The sequence below is a fragment of the Pseudoliparis swirei genome, chromosome 3 (assembly GCF_029220125.1).
Source record: "Pseudoliparis swirei isolate HS2019 ecotype Mariana Trench chromosome 3, NWPU_hadal_v1, whole genome shotgun sequence".
NCBI classification, from domain to species: Eukaryota; Metazoa; Chordata; class Actinopteri; order Perciformes; family Liparidae; genus Pseudoliparis; species Pseudoliparis swirei.
In genome coordinates, this window is record NC_079390.1 from 2370785 (window position 1) to 2393299 (window position 22515).

The window sequence follows — 22515 nt, forward strand, 5'->3', positions numbered from 1 at the left end:
ATGTGTTGAAGTAGCTGAAAAGTTTTAACATCTGACTCTTGAACTGGATGAACTACAAATAATACTTTAACAATTAATGAATCATCCCTCTTTTCAAGTAAAATATTGACTGGATAAAAAATACACAAACAAAGCTTTTTTGTTTTTTATGTAAAAAATAACAGAATTTTCCTGGAGCTTTAAATTCAGTTTACTTAATGTAATGTTAAAAAAACACGAATCTTCTAAGCCCTGGAATAGTACGTCATTAAAACATACAAATGTAGTTAGTCACAAATTATGCCGATTACATTTAATTTTAACTAAGTTTAGTTTAAAAACAATCAGAATGAAGTCTATAACAATTAAAATGTTATTAAAAACAATTCTCACTTGATCATCTTCTGAAATAAAGTAAATAGTAATGAAGAGGAATCTATTCAGTGTGCCAGAATAGTAGACTTGTCAAGAATATATAACAAGTTTAGTACGTCATTAAAACAATTTAAAAAAGTATTATATACACATTGTTATAGTACAACATGTCATTAAGGCTTTTATTAAATGTTTTATTAGAACTAAACTGACATCTTTTCATTTAAAATTGTGCAGTATGAGAAATAAAAAGCTTTGGCGCTGACGTCAAAGACCACGTCGCCATATATACATTTATTGTAGAAAACAGAAAGTAGGCCGACGAGAGACACACACACCTCCATGCCTCACCTCGTAGTGAGCTGAAAGCCTTTTTAAAGTTTAAACCGTTTTACTGGCATCACATCTTGTGGTCGGCGACTCGACTTCACTGCAAAAAAATTGAATATATAAAATAAAATAATAAAAAAAGTTGCAAGCGAATAAAACCGTTACAACTTTTTTGCTTTTCTTTTTCCTGCGTAACACCAAAGAGGACGCCCTCCAACGCGCTCAGTACATCCCCCGGAGTCCGCGGGGCGTGAGGGGGGCGGGGCCGCGTGACGCGAGGGGGGAGGGGCCGCGGGGCGGCGACTGCTGGCGCGAACGCAGGATGCGCGAGGACGGCGTGGCGTTCGATTCCTCGAAGGCCCGAGTGTTGTATTTGCGGTTGGGGCGTGCGGTGGGAAGAGGGACTGGAAGAAGGGCCTCTTCTCCGTCGGCGGCCGGTTCTCTGCGTCTTTAGCTGGGGAGGGGGCGGGGCAGCCCCTCTTCTGGCAGGAAGCCGGCGTGGGGGAGGGGGCGTGGCCCGAGGAGGGCGGCGGCGGGGGCAGGGTGGTGGCGTGCGTCTGGGACAGGCTCTCCAGAGCCTTGCGCCTCAAGTCGGCCTTCACGATCACGAAGCCGTTCTGGAGGTCCAGCAGGATCTGGTCCTGAGAAGGAGTGAGTCATCGGGGTTAGATAAGACCACAGAGGGAGGAAGAGAGGGAGAGAGAGAGAGAGAGAGAGAGAGCCCGTGAACATGCACAGTCATCACCTGGTGCAGATGTTAGAACCCTAGATTTAGTTTAAAATCTGTCTGTGCATCAAGTTGTTAGAGAAGAGGGAGAGAAACACAAGGCATGTAAATTTATACAGATCCACCATAAAATATACAAATAATGAGCGAATTTAATTAGTTCAAACTCAGCTGGAATTGAACTTTCATATTTTGGGGTCTTGATGTGGTTAAATACTTTAGTTTCAGTTACTTTACTTTTTCTGTCAGAAATGAGTTATTTAAATAAATGATCAATTCAACCTTCTTGCAATAACTAAACCAAATAGTTAAGAGTAACTTTATTTAAGTGAGCCGTGTACCGCCCACCATGACACGTATCGTTGCCCACTTCCTGTTTCCTGACTAACGGAGTTCATGGAAAGCTCCGCTCGTATCTCGCGGTTCTACCTGCTGGGCGAGCGTCTCGTCGGCGGCCGCCAGCGCCTGCCGCAGCCGCTCCCCCCCCGTGTTGCGGCAGCAGGCCCGCTCGCCCGACTGCAGGTCGGCGCCGAGCCGCTGCAGGTCCAGGCGCAGCTGACGCAGGTTCTGTTGGGGGGGAAAAACGGCCGAATTGTTTAGTGTTTTCAGAAGAAAGAAAAAAGGTAAAAAGATGCGCAGAGGTCGGCGTGGCGGTGAACCGACCCGCTGACCCTCCTCCAGCTTGCGGTCGGCGGCGTTGGTGATGGTGACGGTGGAACCCGGGACGGCGAGCTGCGTCTTCAGCGCCGTCAGCTCTGCACGGGCAAAAGAGGCGGTCAAAAAAAAAGACATTCACAAACATCCCGACATCATCATCATCATCGTCGCTGCAGTCACCTCGAGTCTTGGCGAGCAGCTCGCCGCGACACTGGTCGAGCTCGCCACGCAGCCGGCCGCTCTCCGCCTGAGCGGTGAGGCGGCGGGAGCGGCGAGGACCCTCGGGGTCAGCCGCCTTGTTTTGATCCAGCGCCGCGGACAACGCCTCGATCTCCTGGTCGCGCTCCTGCGGAGAAAAAAACATGTTCACAAAATATATAAACGACGGCGTGGAAACATGTTGCATTCTGGGAAAAGATCAAGCGTTAACAGATTACGAGGGCAGTGACTTAAAGGAGGGGTCATACACGTGTCGACCAATGGGTGTCCGGGACTTTAAACCATTTTTACATGACCACTTTTTTATAAATTGTTTTGGTTTATAGATGAAAAAGTGATAAAATGTCGTATTTAAACTAACAATGAAGCATAAAGTAGATAACCTGCTATTAAACTGTAATAAATAAAGGAATACATAATCATATTATAGTATAGTTGTATTTAATAATTTAAAAAAAGAAATGTTGTAACCATAAAAAAAATGTTAAAATGGTCATATATATTGATATATATGTATAATTATTATATGATATTTATATGTAATATTATATAATATATATAACTATAGATATTAAAAGAGCTGTCGTTATAATATAACATTTCTATGATTTTTTTATAGACTTTTCCCGGTGTGTAAATAACCACAACATAACCTCCAGGCCCCTCCCTCACCGTCAGCTCCTGCCTGTAGAAGATCTTGAGGTGTTTCTGGATGATGGTTATCTTGTCTTCGTACCGCTCTTCGATCAGAGTCCTCTCCGCCTCCAAGGTCTCACTGGGGGGGAAGGAATGGAAATTATTTAGTTTTTCAAAAATTCTAGAGCTGTAAAATTTGATGACAAGAGGATCGTTGGCTTCACGTCTACACACACACACACACAGACACAAAGACAGACAGACACACATAAAGACAGACACACACACACACACACACACATAAAGACAGACACACACACACACATAAAGATAAACACACACATAAAGACAGACACACACACACACACAAAGACAGACAGACACACACATAAAGACAGACACACAGACAGACACACATAAAGACAGACACACACACACACACACACAGACAGACACAGACCTGAATCCGTCCTGCATCCCAGAGATGAGCTCCATCATCTCCGACACCACCTCCTCCCTCACGCCGGCCTCCAGCGCCTCCTTCTCCTCTCGCTGCCGCTGCACCTCCCTCTTCAGCACGTCGATGGCCTGCAGCAGCGCCTGGAGGACGCACAGTCGGCGCTTCTGTCAGCGTTCACAACACAAGCGCTGGAACGCTGCTCTATTGGCGTGCGGGGTTCACACGCGCCTCGACCAATGGGCTTCCAGGACTTGAAAACTAATTTACACGACCAAACATTTTGTGAAAAATCTCGGTGTGAGAACAAATTAGTTTTTAAACTAACAATGAGAACTTTTCCACGTGTAGCCGAGCTAAATCTACACTTAGTGGATTATCCCTAAACTACTGTTGCTATGGCAACCACACTTTTCAGCGACGGTGTGCGTTCCCTTGCATGAGGGCGTACGCCGGCTTCTATTTTGAGCTTCTTTCTTTTAAAAGCATATAAATTATTTAAAACTCAGCATAAATGCACATATCCACGACTTTTCCAAAAACCTTCGGTATTTTTTCCCCCAGGTCTTTTCCAAGCCTGGAAATACCGGTAACCATTTAAAAAATCCCCGACTTCCACGACCGTACGATCCCCGACGTAGTTTTTTAACGTAAAGAACGCCGTCTATGGCAGTGGAATACATTCCTCCGTCAGGCTCTCACCTCCGTCTTCAACATGGTGATGTCTCCGTCCTCCACCTCGCTCTCCTCCTCGCTCTCCTCCAGCGCCGTGCTGTCGTTACCGCCCGCTGCCGGCTCGCGCAGAAGTGCCAGGATGTAGGCCACCCGGGTCTTTGTGGACGGGCCGTGGACCAGCTGCAACGACACCAGGGCTCGCTCACTGCTGCGGTCCCACGATCACAGAAGACGCATAATTTGTTGTTGTTGTTTACCTGAGTAGCGATAGCGGAGAACTTGAGTGCCTGGAGCGTCTCGTCGTAGATTGAGGCGCACGGGTTGATGTTGACCACCATGCTGGACGTCCCTCTGCCGCAGAAGAAACCCTGCAGGACCCGGGTCATCTTACTGTCCCTGAAGGGCACCACCTGAGGGGGCCGCGATCTGAGGGGCGATATGAGACATTTAAGAAATATAGGAAAATATAAAGCTCTCGGCAACACTGCTCACGTGATATTAAACGACGTCATCGGATTGTGAATTGCAGAAATTAACAATGAAAAAAAGCAGAGCACGACAAAAAAATTTTGTTTAAAGGACTTTTCCAGGAATAACTTTTACAATTTCAGAGGGAGCACGAACAATTTTTGACTCTGGAACAAAAGAAAAAAGGTAAATTATTATTGATTTATTTACATTTTTAATTATTTACTGCTACTACTACTTTTGGGATTTTTCCAGGAATAATTTTTTTAATTCCATAACTTTTCCAGGTTTTCCATGACGGCATGCAACGTTTTAAAAATAAAGCTCCCGGCAACACCGCTCACGTGATATGAAACGACGCCATCGGATTGTGAATTGCAGAAATTAACAATAAAAAAAGCAGAGCACGACAAAAACAATTAAGGACTTTCCCAGGAATATCTATTTAAAAATTCTAGATGGAACACGTACAATTATGACTCTGGAACAAAAGAAAAAAGGTAAATTATTATTGATTTATTCACAATTTTCATTATTTAATGCTACTTCTACTTTTGGGATTTTTTCAGGAATAACTATTATAAAATTCCATAACTTTTCCAGGTTTTCCATGACCGCATATAACTGTTTAAAAATAAAGCTCCCGGCAACACTGCTCACGTGATATTAAACGACGTCATCGGATTGTGAATTGAAGAAATTATCACCAAAAAAAAGCTGAGCACGTACATTTTTGACTCTGGAAATACAAAAAAGTCACTTATTATTGAGTTATTTCAATTTTTCATAATGTACTACTACTTTTGAGATTTTTTTCTTTTCACGGAATTTTTCAGGAATAACTATTTTAAAATTCCAGATGGAGCACGTACATTTTTTACTCTGGAACAAAAAAAATAGGTTAATTATTATTGCGTTATTTACATTTTTCGTTATTTACTCCTACTTTTGAGATTTTTATTTTTCAAGGACTTTTCCAGGAATAACTATTTTAAAATTACAGAACTTTTCCAGGGTTTCCATGACCGTATGAAATCTGCATAGAAGATTTAAAAAATAAAGCTCTCTGCAACACTGCTCATGTGATACCAAACAATATCAACATCGGATTGTGATTTGCAGAAATTAACAAAAACAAATCTGTCAATCTTTGACTTAAAAACAGAAAAGAAAATGTAAACTCAAAAAAAGGTAAATTTACTAGAATAGTTATTTACATTTTTATTATTTACTACTAACACACCAAGAGCAGCGTCATACACATGTTGACCAATGGGTGTCCAGGACTTTAAACCAAATGTCCATGAGCAAACTTTCTGTGAAATCTCCGTGTCTACACGAGTATAAACCTTAAAAATTACACAAATGAATGGGAGACAATAGTTTGATTAAAAAGAATAAATATTTATATAAAATTAAAAAGAATAAATATTTATATAAATGTTCATTCTTTTTTTTACTCAAACTGCATAAATGAATAAATATAAAAATGTCCATGACTTTTCCAAAACATTAAAAAATATATAAAAATTCCCCCACGAACTTTTCCAGGCCTGGAAATAAACCATTTTAAAATTCCAGAACTGGTTGAACACGTACTTGTTGTTCTGGTTGTGCCTCAGAGCAGCGATGCAGCGCCCCAGCGTCAGCAGCGAGGTGTTGATGTTGTTGGCCTCCTTCATCCGCTCGCCGTTACGCTGCTCCTTGCAGCGCTCGGACCCGGCCAGATCACACACAGTCAATCTGAGGAAGAGGAGAAGGAGGAGGAGGAGAGAGTGCAAGGTGATGCTTTAAAACCCCAAAAATCCACCGACGATCACATTTTTAAAAAAGGTCGTAAACTAAAAGGTGAACGCACTCGCTGATGTGCGTGGCGTGGGTCGACTCCGCCTCCGGGCGGACGTGCAGGACGCGGATGGAGAAGATGCTGTGGCTGAGAGGGCGAGGCGTTCATGAGAATCAGAGAAGTCAGAACACGGGGATCCAAAATATGCGGCGTAAGCGTCGCGCGGGCGCTCCGTACCTGCGGCTGGAGTTCTGGTTCAGGTGAGTGCTGGCGAAGCTCTGGTTGCGGCGCCCGGCCCTCAGGATCCGCCACGCCTCCTCGGCGCTGCGGACCTGGATCCAGGCGAGGTCTGACGGAGCGAGAGGAGAGAATATTAGAAACTAAATGTAGACGAGAAAACAACAACAACAAATAAACACGTTTTATTGATGCTGTAAAGATTTTTAAGTATTTCATCGTCTATGAAAGAGATTAAAACACAGAAAGACTCTTTACGTCATTTAATGATTAATCAGGTTTAACGTTCATCAGATGAGAGGCTGTACACACACACACACACACAAAGACAGACCCACACACACACATACAGACACACACACAGACAAACAAAGACAGACAGGCACAGAGACACACACAAACACACAGACACACACACAAATACAGACACAAATACACACACACAAACAAATACAGACACTCACACAAACTAACACAGAAAGACACACACACGCAGACAGACACATAGACACACAAATACACACTCATACACACACACAGACCCCCCAGTGAGCACGTACCCTTCACGTAGGGGTTTCCCTGCTGGTCGTCGCTCAGCCGCAGCGTGATCCTCTTGCGCGGCTGCGCGCTCGGCGCCGCGTCCAGCAGGTCGTACAGGAACTCGTTGTAGATCTCGTAGTAGGCGACCCAGACGGAGAACCGCACGCCGTCCGCCAGCTCGTCCGCGCCGCTGTGGGAGAGGCCGTCGGGCTCCAGACACACGCTGTCGAGGTCTGCAAACACAACACGGAGGGCGCTCTTTTACAAAAGGAACAATAAAAGAGGCTTTCGCGACGTCGACAACGATCTGAATTAGAGACGCTGAACCACGAGCGCGTGTGACGCGGGTCGGTCTGCAGGTCGGCCAACGGTCAATTGATCAGGCAAGTGTGTGTGCCAAACATCTGGACACACACCAGATGTGTGTGTGTGTGTGTGTCCAGATGTTCGAACATTTCGTATTGAAACTTTTCATCTGATGAGTCTTTATAAACGCCGCCAATCAGACAATTTAGAACACATGTTATATTAAATATAATAATCGGTGGCAAAAATAACTTACAATTTCTTATAGTACTATAAGCTTTGAATAAAACATGTAGAGAATTTAATATTAGGTAAAAGAAAAAGAAGAAAAAAAGAAGAGAAACATGGGCATACATTAACAATGTTACTGAATTGATCATTAATTACTGACTAGACCTCTCATGTGGTATCATTGTTATTCTGTAAACCTGTGTTTGTGTGTGTGTGTGTGTGTGTGTGTGTGTGGGTGGCAATCTGTGACCGGACCAATACACTTCAAGAGAAAATACATTTATAACACACAAAAAACTAAAATGGATGAAAATAGCATTTCCCAAAAGCTCGTTCAGCCAACAGAGCACCGGAGTAAGAAAAGAAACTTTTGTTTCATAATTTTGAGTTTTATTTCTTAACTTAACCGGTTCCTCTGAAAAATGAACATCTCAAGAGTTCAGTGTAATGGAGGCGGAGCTTCGTTTAGAACGTCTGAACTAATAATACAAATTAGATGAATTAGGCACGAGTAATAGAGCAATCTGGCAGTCTCGTACTCCCTGTAGTCGCTCTACAACACCATATAAGGACTTCCTTCACTATCCGCCCCTCAGAACTGCAGCTGGCCTTCTGCTGAACACTGTGTGTGTGTGTGTGTGTGTGTGTGTGTGTGTGTGTGTGTGTGTGTGTGTGTGTGTGTGTGTGTGTGTGTGTGTGTGTGTGTGTGTGTGTGTGTGTGTGTGTTGGTAAATACACTCAAGCGCATGTGTGAAGGACTTGAAAAATGTCTCACCTTCCAGCTGGGTGGCGACGTTGCTCGTGGAGGAGAGTCCTCCGATGCCGCTGTCCCAGGTCGACGTGTTCCCGGCTCGACGTGAAGTCGTATTCTCATTCTGGAACAACAACAACAACGGGAGGATGTCAGCTCATAGGAAGACATTATAATCCAATGTTGTTTATTTAAAAGGTGTGGAAAGAGTACGGTGGAGGATCTTCGTCTTTTTTTTTTGTTGCAAGTTCAAATACATGATGTGACTAAAGGCCAAAACTTTATAAAATAAAGATAATTGGTTATCTCAGCTCACTTGTCTCCTAAATCACACCGAGAGATGCATGACACATGTGTACTCTACTTCCTTCCTTGTTAGTGTCATTTACTTTCCATTTACAGATATATGTGGAGATAGAAAGCATTTCATATCTGAAACACGGTTATTTGTGATGCATTCTTTATATATATATATTTATTTCGTTTTTACAAATTACCAAGACAAGACTTTAAGGATACGATACGAAGGGAAAGGTGAAATAAAAAAGGTAAAGAACACAAAAAAAACAGACAAAGAAATAGCTTTAAAAAAATTGAAAAACCACAGCAAAAAACATTCGCACATCACCGGTCTGACACAAGCACATCTTTGAGGTTACATCATCAAACCAAGTCGGCATCAGTACCAGTGATTTGTATCTGGCAGGGCCAAGTCCATCCCGGAGGGGACTGCGATCTATTTTTAAAAACGCGTACCTCTTTAAGCAGAGCGCTTCGGCGGTTCTCCTCCATCCTGATCTCTCCGGAGTCGAGCCGCCTCACGTCCTGGTACAGGACCGGCTTCAGGTCCATGGCGCCGTAGAGGCGACCCTGCAGTTTCCTGAACAGGGACACCAAAGCCCGGGGCAGGAGGCCGGCCTCGAGGCCGCTGCCTGCGAGGTCAAAAAAGGTCGAGACTTCACATTTCCATTTCTAGGCATTCGGCCGGCGACACGAGCGCCGAGAAAGCGCCGTCGGCATCTTTAACCCCGTCACGGCCAAACCGGAGCGTCGCACCGACGCGCTCCTTACCTTGTATGGTGTACGTCTTCCCAGAATTGGTGACGCCGTAAGTGTAGAGGAGCCTGTTTTCTCCCTGAAGCACGTCCTTCACCATCGTCTTCATCGTGCACTCGTAAAACTGCTGCTGCGTGGTCTCTGGCCCGAAGATCTGTGAAAGACGGCCGACGACAAAACATCGAATAGAAATATGAACAAATGCAAAATGTTATTGCAAATAGCCGGGTTCCAAAAAGTTATTCTTTAAAGGAATGATTGACTTCCAGAACAAAGCGCCCGAGCGTGACTACCTTTGAGAAGCTGAACTTGTGCATGCTCTGGGTGATGCCCCTCTCCGCCGTCCTCATGTTCTGAGATTCTTTGGGCGCTTTGAGCAGCAGTGCCTCTTCGTCTTGGACAGCCACACAGCCCTAAAGGAGAAGAAGAAGAGTGAGTAAAGTACAGGTGTACCGGAACCAATAAATGCATTAAATCAACCCAGAGAGTCCAAACTCTCACCTGTTCTTCTCCCCTCTGACGCTCCGTCTCAGTAAGCGGCCGGATGCGGAGGAAGACCTTCACCCTCTCTTCGTCACAACTACCCTGTCTCGCCGCTGCAGCTTTCGCTGACGGTTTCTGGAGACGCAAATTTATAAAAAGATATTCATGTTTTGTTGAATGTATTGAATGATTTGAAAACCTTAAGAAGAAGACAGCAATATATTTGAAATATATTTTACATTTTTACTTGTTTGATATAAAGGAATATCAAATCAAATCAAGCAAGTAAAAATGTAAAATATATATTTTTAAATGTAATAAAAGGCTTTTTATGTGTTGTCGTTACACCTTAGAGCACAGGTGTCAAACACAAGGCCCGCGAGCCAAATCCGGCCCGCCACATCATTTCATGTGGCCCCTGACGACTTGAAAGACATACGATCACCTTTTCTGAAGGAAATTTAAGACAAAATATCCTGTGCTCTTATTTTGAAGGTTTTAAATGAAATAGATTTACGTTATAATATTGGAGAAATGTTCCGATGTTCCATATTTCTACACTCAAATAAACAATAATCAAATGCAAAGAGAGTTATTTGACAACAGGTTTGAGTAGTTTATACAGTGTTACAGTTACAACCGGCCCTTTGAGGGCAGGCATGATGCTGGTGTGGCCCTCGGTGAGAATGAGTGTGACACCCCTGCCTTAGAGGTACTCACTGGGTCTGCGATGGAAGGCCGGGTGTCCAGGCCGGGGGAGATGACCGAGATCTCAGGTAGACGCGGTCTAGACGGGCCTCCGTGCTCCTCTGCCGTCGACTCAAAGACGGCCATTTCCTCGTCCTCGTCAAAGGGATATCCACACGGGGAGGACAGAGTCAGCGCCATGCTTACCTGCGGCAAGAGGGGGAGAAAAAAATGTTAATGAGGAAATTATAACTGGTTGCAAAACCTGATTGTGAGCATGGAATGGCATTCTGCATATAATTCATTATCAGAATGTATCAGGATACAATATAAAGACATTAATAAACTAGAATGGGCACTCGGTAGAGCGCATACCTTCGCATATCACAAGATTGGGCATTGAATTATGAACATTTTGGCATTAGTTGCATGCCAATTGGACAAAAATGTATCGTGCTATGGTAAAAAAAGAGTTTGACCTTTCCATAACCTTGACCTTTGACCCGATTGATCCCAAAATCTAATCAACTGGTCCCCGGATAATAAACAATCATCCTACCAAATTTCATGCGATTCGGTTCAATACTTTTTGAGTTTTGCGAATAACACGCATACAAATAAATAAATAAATAAATGAATACACGGCGATCAAAACATAACCTTCCGGCATTTTCAATGCGAAGGTAATAACATTATAATGCTCAATAAGACTTGTCTCAATTACTCTCACACACACAGAGAAATGTGGGTGTGCCCCACACACCTTATACATTTAAATAAGGGTGTGTCATGATGAGACAAGGTGAGACCCATAGAAACTGGCCAAAACAGTCCAAATGTAAGACGAGTCAGGCAAGAAAATGATCTCACACACGATCACCTGTCTTGACACGTTTAGCACTGGCGCAGAAGAATGACATCATTGGTATTAATTTAAAAAAGAAGCACTGGGCTTCTCTATGGTTGAGCCAGCCTTCTTATAACCCCCCCGACCAGATGTTCCCCAGTGGCAGCAAACACAACACAAAGGGGCCTCATTACTGTATTCATAGTTAAATACGACATGAGGTCGAACACCAGAATGAATGGCTACGTCTATGTACTGGCAGAAACTCACACCAGAGAGAGCACGATGCACGACGGATCTAAAGCTGTATATATATTTTAATACAAGAAACGAGTTGTGTTTAGATGAATGGCATGCAACGTGATATTATTTATGATGTAAGACAATGCAAAATGTCGAGTTAACGTTCACTGGTATGTTAACGTTAATATAAACATCCTAGCTAAACACAGAGACTACTTAACGTTCAATTAATTTAACTGTTAATTTTAATTTTATTTTAATTTAACTTACCACGAATGTTGAAAGTGCGACGAGCGGCTGGATTCCAGTAAATTGTGTTCCTACGACGTTAACTGTTATTACGTTTCCGAGCGTCTCGCCAAAAAGTAAAGTTAGTTACTTCACAAAAACCCGAGGATACATTTGTGTAACAGCCACATGAAAACTAGCCTAACGCTTCTTCTCCCTTTCGAAGCACTCTCAGCCTCGGCTCACGGATTTTACTCGACTGCTTTGGGTATTTCTTTTTGAACAATGCGCTTCTCCTGCGGAGCGAGTCGCTGATTGGCTCATGTCGGCCTCACGTCCAACGTGACGTCGACAAAGCGGAAGTATCGCGATGGTTCCCCCAGCTCGCTTCAACAACACGTCACGTGCTCGTTAATGTTTCGAGAAGCTGCTGTTTGGTTTGTTTTGAAAACGGGAGACGTTAACATCTGGAGGACTTAAAATGTCTTAAGTAGAAATAAATAAATGCAGGAATAAATATAGGAATAAATAAATAAATGCTTAAATAAATGTAGAAATAAATAAATACATACAGGATTAATTAAATGCTTAAAAACATTTAGAAATGTATAATTAAATACAAGAATAAATAAATAAATGCTTAAATAAATGTATAACTAAATACAGGAATAAATAAATATAAGTTATATCGTGGTTTTTGATTCAATCCACCCCATACAAATATGTCATAAAAATCTTGGCCAGCAGATGTCGCGTTTCTTTTAACTTTTAAATAAAAATTAAAAAATTAAACTTGAAATCAAATGCATCCAAATTGTGAACAATCAGTGCTTGTGGAAGTTTACCAAAGTATAAGCGCCCCACTGAAGCTGTCACTTATTAAACAAAGATCCCCTTCGTGAGTTCGTTTTACCCTAATAGATAAATAAATACATGTGGCATGTCATCAACACTTAAGGGTCAACAACCTTATCACAAGTATTGCTTTCGGTAAAGAAGAATAAGAAAGAAAGAGGACACGTTTGGAGGGAGGAGAACGTTTGTATTGTTTAGAACGTGAGAATTGGAGACATACCTAAAAATAAAAAATGCCATGTTTATTTCACATGCACACCACACAAGTTGTTCATCTACATTGTTACACAATAGAATTGATATAAAAATGTTAACACAGGATGGGGAACACAGGCTGAGGAGCTCAGCAATATCAATCCATGCCACGAGCAATATAATATGACACACATGAAACAAAAGGAATACATGTGAAGTAACTGTGAGTAATATGACTATGACCCCTATAAGAACTGCAGGGAAGTGAAACTCTGGTTTCTCTGAACAAACGTGGTTTATTAAAAACAAAATAATGAATTACACATTGCAAGAGCCATATTTATTAACATCATATACCTCTGAGGTATGAGCTGCATGTTGAGTTTCGACATGAATAGTTACTCTTGAACTTCAAACAATGCTCTAACCTGGAGTGTATCAATATCCATATTTGTAAAAAAAATATTGCATGTGTGACTATAATTTGCATTTGCTATAAAAGTCTAAATACCCCCCCCAAAAAAAACTAATAAAAACTTTCCCAGACATTCAAATATTTTTTTAATGATGTTGATGTATACTTTATTGATGATAATGCACAATATGACATACAGGAATAAAACAAGTATTTTCATTGTTTGTGTGTGAGTCAGTTTACAATAGTGAAAAAGAAAACAGGAAAGAAAAATAGAAACAACAAAAGTAAAGAAAGAAAGAAAAGATAAAAAATAAAAAAATAACAAAGACAAAACAAAAGAAAAATAATTATAATAAGGATGAATGACATTTTACTTTTTAGAACACAATAGAGGTAGAGAGGTTGTGTTAATATATTCTTAACATATATAACCTTCTTAATTCATGAACCGACACCATTCGGTATATCACTGGCCATTTTTAAAATAAACAAATTAAAGCATCTTCCCTTCTCTCGATGATTCGCTGTATCAGCCTCATTATTCAGCCGTTAGAGTCTCCTCCTGGCTGAAAGTTCTGCTCCATCGTCGTGGCGATGCTGTGAATGCTGACGTGGTTGCGTGCATTCTGGAGCCTTTGCTTCTGCACGCTGTGCCGAACACCGTAGCAGAAGTAGATGATTAGACCTGTTTTGAAGAGAAAATGAAATCTCCTGTGATCATGTTTGTCGTTTCGATGCCATGTGCACATTTTGCTTCAATGAAAAATTTATTTTTATAGCGGTGGTGTTGAGTCAATTGCCTACTGCCATCCACCCGAGTTGAACCATGAGGTAGACGTTGACGAAGGTGCTGAAGACAGGAAGCAGTGGCACGAAAGGAACCTGGACATATAGAGCAGAATTATTATGACAATAATATTTAAAAAATACTCAACTTCCCAGGTCAGAAGTACACAGCTGCAAGAAATCTGCGACATGAGACTGGTTGGGTTGTGTAGAGGCCATTTCTCCAATAAATAAATTAAATAAACATAAATCAAACTGCCACTGACGCTCCATGAGTTCGTGGTTCACGCAGACAAAAGAAAGTGTTGTCCATTCAGGATTTAGATTTTATGATAAATTATTTAACTAAACAAAACAAGCAAACAAACAAAAGAACAAAGGAACTCCTAACGCTGCCTCTCGATCGGCCTACCCAGGTGCATGCTGGTCCTGCACCTGCCTACTCCTACATATAACCACATGTACGCAAAGTGTTACCCAATTACTGCTGACAGTACACTTTAATCACTAACTTGTATATATATATTGTATTCCTCTGTATATTTAAAAAAATTGTATTTTGTGTTTTATTTTTGATCTTTGCTGTGATCCTGCAAATTCTTCTTTGTGGGAGTAATACAGGAATATCTTATATTATCTTGATTATCAAACAATTAAAAGAAAAAATATATCCAAACAACAATAAATAAAAATAAACAAAAAAATATCACAAGAAAAAGATATTCTAATATATCTAACCTAAATAAGCAAATGGCGCCGCACGAGTGGCTGCCTTTCACAGCAGCTCCCACGCACTTCAAGCTTTTCTTATATTATTTTGTGTTCCTCTGTATTTTTAATATTAGTATTTAGTATTGTTAGTGTTTTGTGTTTTATTTTATCTTAATGCTCTGTGTGTACCGCTGCTGTGATCCTGAAATGTCCCCACTGTGGGACTAATAAAGGAATAGCTTATCTTATCTTAATTAGCAAACAATCAAAAGCCAAAATATATCCAAACAACAACAAAAATAAATTAAAATAAACACAAAAATATCACAAGAAAAAGATATTCTAATATATCAAAAATATCTAACCTAAATAAGCAAAGATTAAACAATACCACATAAAATAACTAAATACTATCAAATAAATAGCTCCAACAGGTTGTTTCTTCTTGTTCTTCTGTTGGGACTCATTCCCCACATTTAGTCATTATGATTTCACTCATTCTTTATGACTAAATGTGTTAAGACCGACGAGGCGTACCATGAACGCAGCCCTGGCCGTGCTCTGCGGCTGCCTGCAGATGATGAGCGTGATGAGCACCAGCATCAGCCCGATGACGGAGACCCAGAGGGAGCTCCAACACTCCAGGGCCTGCAGGGACTCCACCGCCTGGGATATGACGAGGCTTAAGACCACGGAGAGAAAGGCTGAGGACGACAACGATCATTCAGGAAGGAAATAGTCTCTATACGTCGAATAATATTCACAGGGCGGTGCGGAAGATCGCAAGTTACGTATGTAACTATGGTTCTATAAATCCTGGATGACCGCCAGAGGCGGTGCTTAGCACTGGATATCTTCCGTCTTGCGCATAGCAGGTCGAGTTTTAATAACGACAAAGTAACCTGTGACCTCGGATGACACGCCCACCGGGTATAAGTTCCGGTGTCATCCCGAGATCAGTCCTACGGAATCTTCTCGCGAACTCACGAGATTCCGAGTGACTAAGAACTCTGGCGGTCATCCAGGATTCATAGAACCATAGTTACATACGTAACTTGCGTTCTATTTCATCCTTCCTGACCGCCAGAGGCGGTGCTTAGCACTGGATGACTTATATCAACAGAGTCACGAGGAATCCCAAGGAAACTACCTTGTATGACTCAAGCAGAGGATCTGGACGGAGAACCACCTGCAATGCATGGAGGGTGTTCCCGTTCGCTCTGTAGTCTCTGGTGAATGTGCTCAACGATGCCACTGAGGCTGTTGCACATATATGCACCTATATTCCCTACGGGCATACCTCTCAGGGTCGCCCGTGATGTAGGAACGCTGTTGGTAGAACAACCCCCCTGCTCTGGATGGCAGAGCACGGACGGTCACCACCTCTGCACAGGCAATGGCCTCCACTATCTAGTGGAACAGGCACTGTTTTGCAATGGCATAGCCCTCCTTAGATCCACCCTAACTGACTAGTTATGGTGGTCAAGCTGTGCGGGCTGGACAGGCTGGTTGAGACCCGAGCGTGCCAGCACCCCTGGGGGAAGCCACTGCCTTAGGCCGCAGTGTGACACCCGAGCCATCTGAGTTCCCCTCAGACAAGGCTCATTGACCGACAGGGCGTGTAGCTTGCCTACTTGCTCTGCCGCAGTTATGGCAAGGATGAAAGGTCTTTGCCGACAGCAACCACAGCTCTGCCTCTGCCAAGGGTTTGCAGGAAGGCGAGCATGGGGTGTCCAGTACCACGGGCAAGTCCCCTGGAGGAGCCCTCAGGGGGCTTTGGGGAAGAGGGACCTTATGAAGAGGGACACCAGCTTGTGGCTGTTCTGCGTCATTGTCGGCTTTAGCATACTGCCCTGAATGGCAGCTATGTAGGCCCTCAGGATAGAGGCAGACATGCCCTTAACTAGAAGGGATGACGGAGGCGTGAGTACCGTAGGCACGAGGCACCGTACTGGGTCCCTCCGTCCGTCAGTCGGGAAGTGGCTTCCGTCTGCACATGTCTTGTAGACGGATGGCACTCTGGCGTTTAGAATAGTCCTTTGGACTGATTCTGTTCAGCTACTTCTGCTCTCCTGCGGCCAGGCCCCTTGTTGGGCACGGCCGGGATTGGGATGGCAGATCCCACCATCTAGCTGTGCTAGGGGTCCCGCATGTCAGCGAGGCGCCGTCTCCCAGCGAAGTCTGTGCAGCCAGGGGAACCAAGTCCTGGCTGGACGCAAGGGGGCCACCAGCAAAAGCCGGTGGGCCTGTTGTAGACCCTGAGTAGTTGGCAAGATCAGCGGAAATGTGGGGAACGCTCTGGTTCCGTTCTCCTGGTCGATACCTCGCCCGACAATTGGTCAGGTGAAGGGTTACCGGAGTAAGAAAAGTCAGAAGGGCACGGGAGCTTCGTAGCAGCTCTGCCGCCCTAGAGGCCCCTGGAGGTTCAAGTCAACACGTGGTTGAGGCGATGTCTCGCCCAACAAGTACATATTCCCTCCCAAGTATGGCAGAAACTGTTTGAGCGCTAGGTGCATGGCCTGTGGCTCCAGACCCAAGTATCGCGAATAGACTGTCCTCTGGAAGTCCTGTGCCGCCAGACTGCGCCCCACCTTGAGAAGCGGGAGTCTGCTGTGGCGATCTTCCGGCGGGGCGGAGCCCTTCCCTGGGGATACCCTCTGACAGGTATGCTCTGACCCTCTGCGGGGATAGAGCGGAAGGCACCACTGTGACACCTGTCTTGTGCCTGTGGCCCCTGGTGAAGACTGTTAGGCCCTCCATGCGAAGGGCGCAGTGACAGCAGCCCAAGCATTTGCCCGATAGGCAAGGAAAAGAGGATAAAAGACCACTGCCTGCCCCCTCAGAGAGGGGAAGGCTGCGGAGGATGCCATCCACCTGCTTGAGTGACGGACAGGCCCACTTAGTGGCTGCATCTAGAGCTACACCAATGAAGGTTATGCTCCGAGAATGGCTCAGGGAGCTCTTTATGTTCACGAAGGCCCAACCGGGCAGCGTGAGAGAGAGTGTAAGACAGCTGATGCAGCTGTCAATTTACCCGATAGGCGAGAGGATAAAAGGCAGCCACCTGCCCCCTCAGAGGGGAAGGCTGCAGAGGATGCTGTCCACCCGTTCGAGTGACGGCCAGGCCCGCTTAGTGGCTGCATCTAGAGCTACACCAATGAAGGTTATGCTCTGAGAATGGCTCAGACAGTTGTTTGTTCACGAAGGCCCAACCGGGCGGCGTGAGAGAGTGCGAGCAATGCACTGTGTGGCCTTAAATGGGTATGGCGCACATATCAGCCAGATCGCCCAGGATGGCAGTATCCTCACGCCCTGGTGATTGCAGGGCGGCAGTAACACCTATTGTAAAAACTCCTGGGGAAGTCCAAATGGAAGAAGCCTGAGAATAACGGCTTTGGAAAGCGAAACAGAGCAACCGTCTGTGAAGCATTATAGGAACCTGACAAAAGGCCTCCCTTAAGTCGACAGACATGAGCCGATCTCCTCTGGAGACCAACCGAAGGATGTCTGCTGTGCTCAGCATGAGAAAGTCAAGACGTGGCGCCCCCGAGTCTGCGGGGTGTGGACACGGTCCTGCGAAGACCAGATAACTGCTGCCTCGTCTAACCGGCTTGTACGGTGCGCTGCTGCGCCTGTAGAGCAGGTCCCCTGATTTCACTGGGACAGGAGGGAGGTTGTTCCTACATGCCTCCGACAAGGGTGCCTGCGCCGGCCAAACAGCTGGTCTGAACCCTGGAGAGCATTAGGCGCCCAGGTTCTCTTGACGTAAGTGCAAATGCCTGCAGTGCAGCCTCACTGAGGCTGTAGTCAAGTATGACATAGGAGGGGGAGTTGCCGTGTAGTAAGCACGGTAAAATGGTCGCCTGTGAACCGACTGGGCTCGAGGGCACCGGTCAACCGGCCTCGGAGTCCCCTTGGGGAGAAAACGATGGATGCGATAGTCAGCTCAATGGATGGCATGGGACGAAGGCCACATTTGGCCGTGTCCTGCATGGACGCCGGGGTTCGGTGATCTGTCGTAAGATGGTAACCCCTCAGATAGTCTCCGGAGGGGAGACCAAAAAGGTGGCAGGGCCGGGAATGCCCCTGAAGAATGCACTAGCGTGCGTGGGGTTCCGGCTGCTGTATATCCAGCAGTTCCTGTGCCCTGCGAATGATGCACCCGATGGGGCCGTCGACTGCCCCCTACAAGGGGCTATGGCCTGAGGAATGGGAACCAGGCCCAGAAGCGTGGGTGGGCCGCTCGTCCCCGTCCTCCAGTAAGGAGATTGGTGGACACTGCCACTGGGATGTCCTCCCTTGGGAATGGATCAGCCGTGGGTGGATCTGATGCTTCAGTCCTCCCTGCACTAGGGTGGCGATTTATGTGAGCTAGTTCTGCGGTCAGCAGACCTACGCTATTAGCAAGCATGCCCGATTGAACTCTGCTAGGGGAGCCCCTGCGGCTCCTAGCCGGCGCTTGTAACTGGTCGGCTGGCCTGGAGCTGACCTGACCTCTGTCTGTTGGGGTCCTAGCAGTAGCCAGAGCGAGCGCACTCCGCTACTGCAGCCCAGGTCCTGTGGAGCAGGACAGAGAGTCCGTCTAGTGAGGGGAGAGCGCGAACGCTGCCCTCACTAGCACGGTAACAGCTGGGGACGCAGCAGTAGCACTCCGCTACTGTGGCCCAGGTCCTGTAGGGCAGGACGGAGACAGTCCGTCTAGAGCGAGGACACCTCTTCAATACTGTAGCTGTGATTACTGGTGTCTAGGGCTGCAACTAACGATTATTTTGATAATCGATTAATCTGTTGATTATTTTATCGATTAATCGGATAAAAAAACAAAAACACTAATTTTCAACCCTTTATTCAAAACAGGGTCCGTACGGTCATGGAAAACCTGGAAAAGTCATGGAATTTTTAAATGGCTATTTGCAGGCCTTGAAAAGTAATTGAAAAAAATAAAATCCCCAAATGTTTGGAAAAGTAATGCAAATTTGTTTTATTCAAATGTTAATTTACACGGTATATATACGGTATGCTTTGGAATTCTCATTGTTATTTTAAATACTACATCTTCTCACTTGTTCATGTATACACAGAGTTTTCATTTCATGTTTAATCATGGAAATTTGGTTTAAAGTCATGGAAAGGTCCTGGAGACCCACTGGTCAGCATGAACCCTGCTCACTGGTCATGTGGATGAACCCGTCACAAACAGACTGACAGCTTTCCTCTCCTGAGTTGGCTATTTATGGTTTAAACGCCTAATACGGTGAGGGGGCGGGGCTTATCTCTGTTGCCTTTCTCCGGAAAAAAAATATTTTCAGCCATCCGCCACGGAATAAATAACCATGTTTTCTACGTTATCCTCTTGTGGAAATGCCACACACGTCGTGACATGTAGCGCCCTGGTGTCTGGGGTCATAACGTCACCCGCAGGCGCACTCAGCTCCGTGAATGTCTCCGACTACGTGAAGGACTTGCGCATCCAGCGCCACGTGAGCAGCAGCAGCCAATTAGATTCATCAACAGAGGAGCAGCTCAGCGCTGATTGGCTCTCACAACGCAGCGTTCCGTCTCTCCCTCGGCTCTGGTTTCTCCTGCGCGGCTCTGCGCTCAAATCTACTTTGTTTATACTCCGTGACTTATTGAGCGCCGTAATAATCGCGCGACACAACGAATCGATAATGAAATTCGTTACCAACTATTTTAATAATCGATTTTTATCGATTCGTTGTTGCAGCCCTACTGGTGTCCTACCAGTAAACTTAAGCGAGAGCACTCTGTTACTGTGGAAACAGGTTCCGCTGGAGACAGTTTAGAAAACGGTCTAGAGAACAGCCTCTCTAGAGAGAGGAAGTGAGGACATGCTTGACTAGTACAGTAGCTGTAATTACAAGCATCCCACGAGTAGCCTGGGCGAAAGCACTGTGCTACGGGGGAGCAGGTCCTGTGGAAAACAGTCGTAGTGAGAGGGCAGGTCTCTTCGAGGACCCTCTTCACTAGTATGGCAACTGTACTTACTGGTGCCTCCCGGTAAGCCTGAGCGGGAGCTCTGCGCTACTGTAGACGCTGATCCCGTGAACACGGGTCAGAAAACAGCATGTCTAGTGAGAGAGTGAGGACACACTTCACTCGTCTGGTAGCTGTCAGCATTAGCGTGGCAGCCTGAGTGGAGACGCTCTGCTGCTGTAACAGCGGCGATGTCATAGAGGTACATGTGCACGTATGCATCAGTATCGACTTATAGCCTCCTTAGCGTCCCCCCGGTGAGCCTGAGCGGGACGCTCTGCTCACTGGAAGCCGGTCGCGGTGTAGCAGTGTGGCATCCAGCCGCAACGAGCGGACGCGCTCTCGTTAGCGCTGGAATCGCCCAACAGTAGCCTGCGCGAGAGCGCTCCGCTACTTGGGCCGAGGTCCTGTGGAACAGGAGGTAGCTGTCGGATTTAGCGTAGGCTCCGTTAGCCTGAGTGGACACACTCTGCTAGCTATGCACGGCGGCAATGCTACCAAAGTCAACACACACGCTATCCCAATCGCTACAGCGAGCCGGTCGCGCCGGTGTAGCAGCCTGGCGGCACCGAGCGGACGCGCTCCGGTGAGCACACAGAGCAGGAACGAGAGCTCTGCTCCTGTGGGATATGCCGTCATAGACAACAATTGTATTCGATCTCACCCGATTGAAGCTTACGACTCCGGTGACTGAGAAGGGTTCTGGTTCGCTGATTTGTTAATGACATAAAAATACACTTGGTTTGTACTTTTTAAAAATCCAGATCATTTGTTATATTCTGCAGATTTAAAACCACCTGGAGCTCTTAAACATGAAGACGTGGGTCTGAGGTAAATCTGGAAAATCACAATAATTTCTAATTTGTGCATCGATTCAGTCAAATATAAATTGTATGTGTTGAAGTAGCTGAAAAGTTTTAACATCTGACTCTTGAACTGGATGAACTACAAATAATACTTTAACAATTAATGAATCATCCCTCTTTTCAAGTAAAATATGGACTGGATAAAAAATACACAAACAAAGCTTTTGTTTTTTATGTGCATCTTAAAATAAAAAATAAATGAATTTTCCTGGAGCTTTAAATTCAGTTCAATGTGATGTTAAAAAAACACTAATCTTCTCAACCCTGGAAGAGTACGTCATTAAAACATACAAATGTAGTTAGTCACAAATTATATCATGTTTATATGCCGATTACATTTAATTTTAACTAAGTTTAGTTTAAAAACAATCATAATGAAGTCTTAAATTGGGCCATTAATAACAATTAAAATGTTATTTTAAACAATTATCATCTTCTGAAATAAAGTAAAAAATAATAAAGAGGAATCTATTCATAGTGTGCCAGAAAAGTAGACATGTCAAGAATATATAACAAGTTTAGTACGTCATTAAAACAATTTTAAAAAGTATTCTATACACATTGTTATAGTACAACATGTCATTAAGGCTTTTATTAAATGTTTTATTGGAACTAAACTGACATCTTTTCATTTAATATTGTGCAGTATGAGAAATAAAAAGCTTTGGTGCTGACGTCAAAGACCACGTCGCCATATATACATTTATTGTAGAAAACAGAAAGTAGGCCGACGAGAGACACACACACACACACGCCTCACCTCGTAGTGAGC

At 44.6% G+C, this 22515-nt stretch overlaps 2 protein-coding genes across 2 annotated transcripts; both read right to left on the reverse strand.

The window, feature by feature from the left end:
- Positions 1 to 131: 131 nt before the first annotated feature.
- Positions 132 to 12167, reverse strand: LOC130209856 (kinesin-like protein KIF20A). Its single transcript, XM_056439750.1, has 19 exons — positions 11961 to 12167; positions 10634 to 10807; positions 9932 to 10048; positions 9724 to 9843; positions 9446 to 9584; positions 9131 to 9306; positions 8399 to 8498; positions 7107 to 7319; positions 6547 to 6658; positions 6382 to 6456; positions 6123 to 6266; positions 4313 to 4481; positions 4083 to 4235; positions 3384 to 3523; positions 2960 to 3062; positions 2249 to 2414; positions 2075 to 2166; positions 1841 to 1978; positions 132 to 1325 (listed from the first exon to the last, which is right to left on the reverse strand). Exons 2-19 carry the CDS (start codon positions 10799 to 10801, stop codon positions 846 to 848), a joined length of 2805 nt encoding a protein of 934 aa, XP_056295725.1. The 5' UTR covers positions 10802 to 10807; positions 11961 to 12167; the 3' UTR covers positions 132 to 845.
- A 1345-nt stretch (positions 12168 to 13512) lies between these two features.
- On the reverse strand, positions 13513 to 21476 carry zgc:175280 (cationic amino acid transporter 2 family protein). Its single transcript, XM_056439791.1, has 4 exons — positions 20890 to 21476; positions 15421 to 15587; positions 14187 to 14268; positions 13513 to 14071 (listed from the first exon to the last, which is right to left on the reverse strand). The coding sequence occupies exons 2-4, from the start codon at positions 15484 to 15486 to the stop codon at positions 13929 to 13931; spliced, it is 291 nt and encodes a 96-aa protein (XP_056295766.1). The 5' UTR covers positions 15487 to 15587; positions 20890 to 21476; the 3' UTR covers positions 13513 to 13928.
- Positions 21477 to 22515: the final 1039 nt, after the last annotated feature.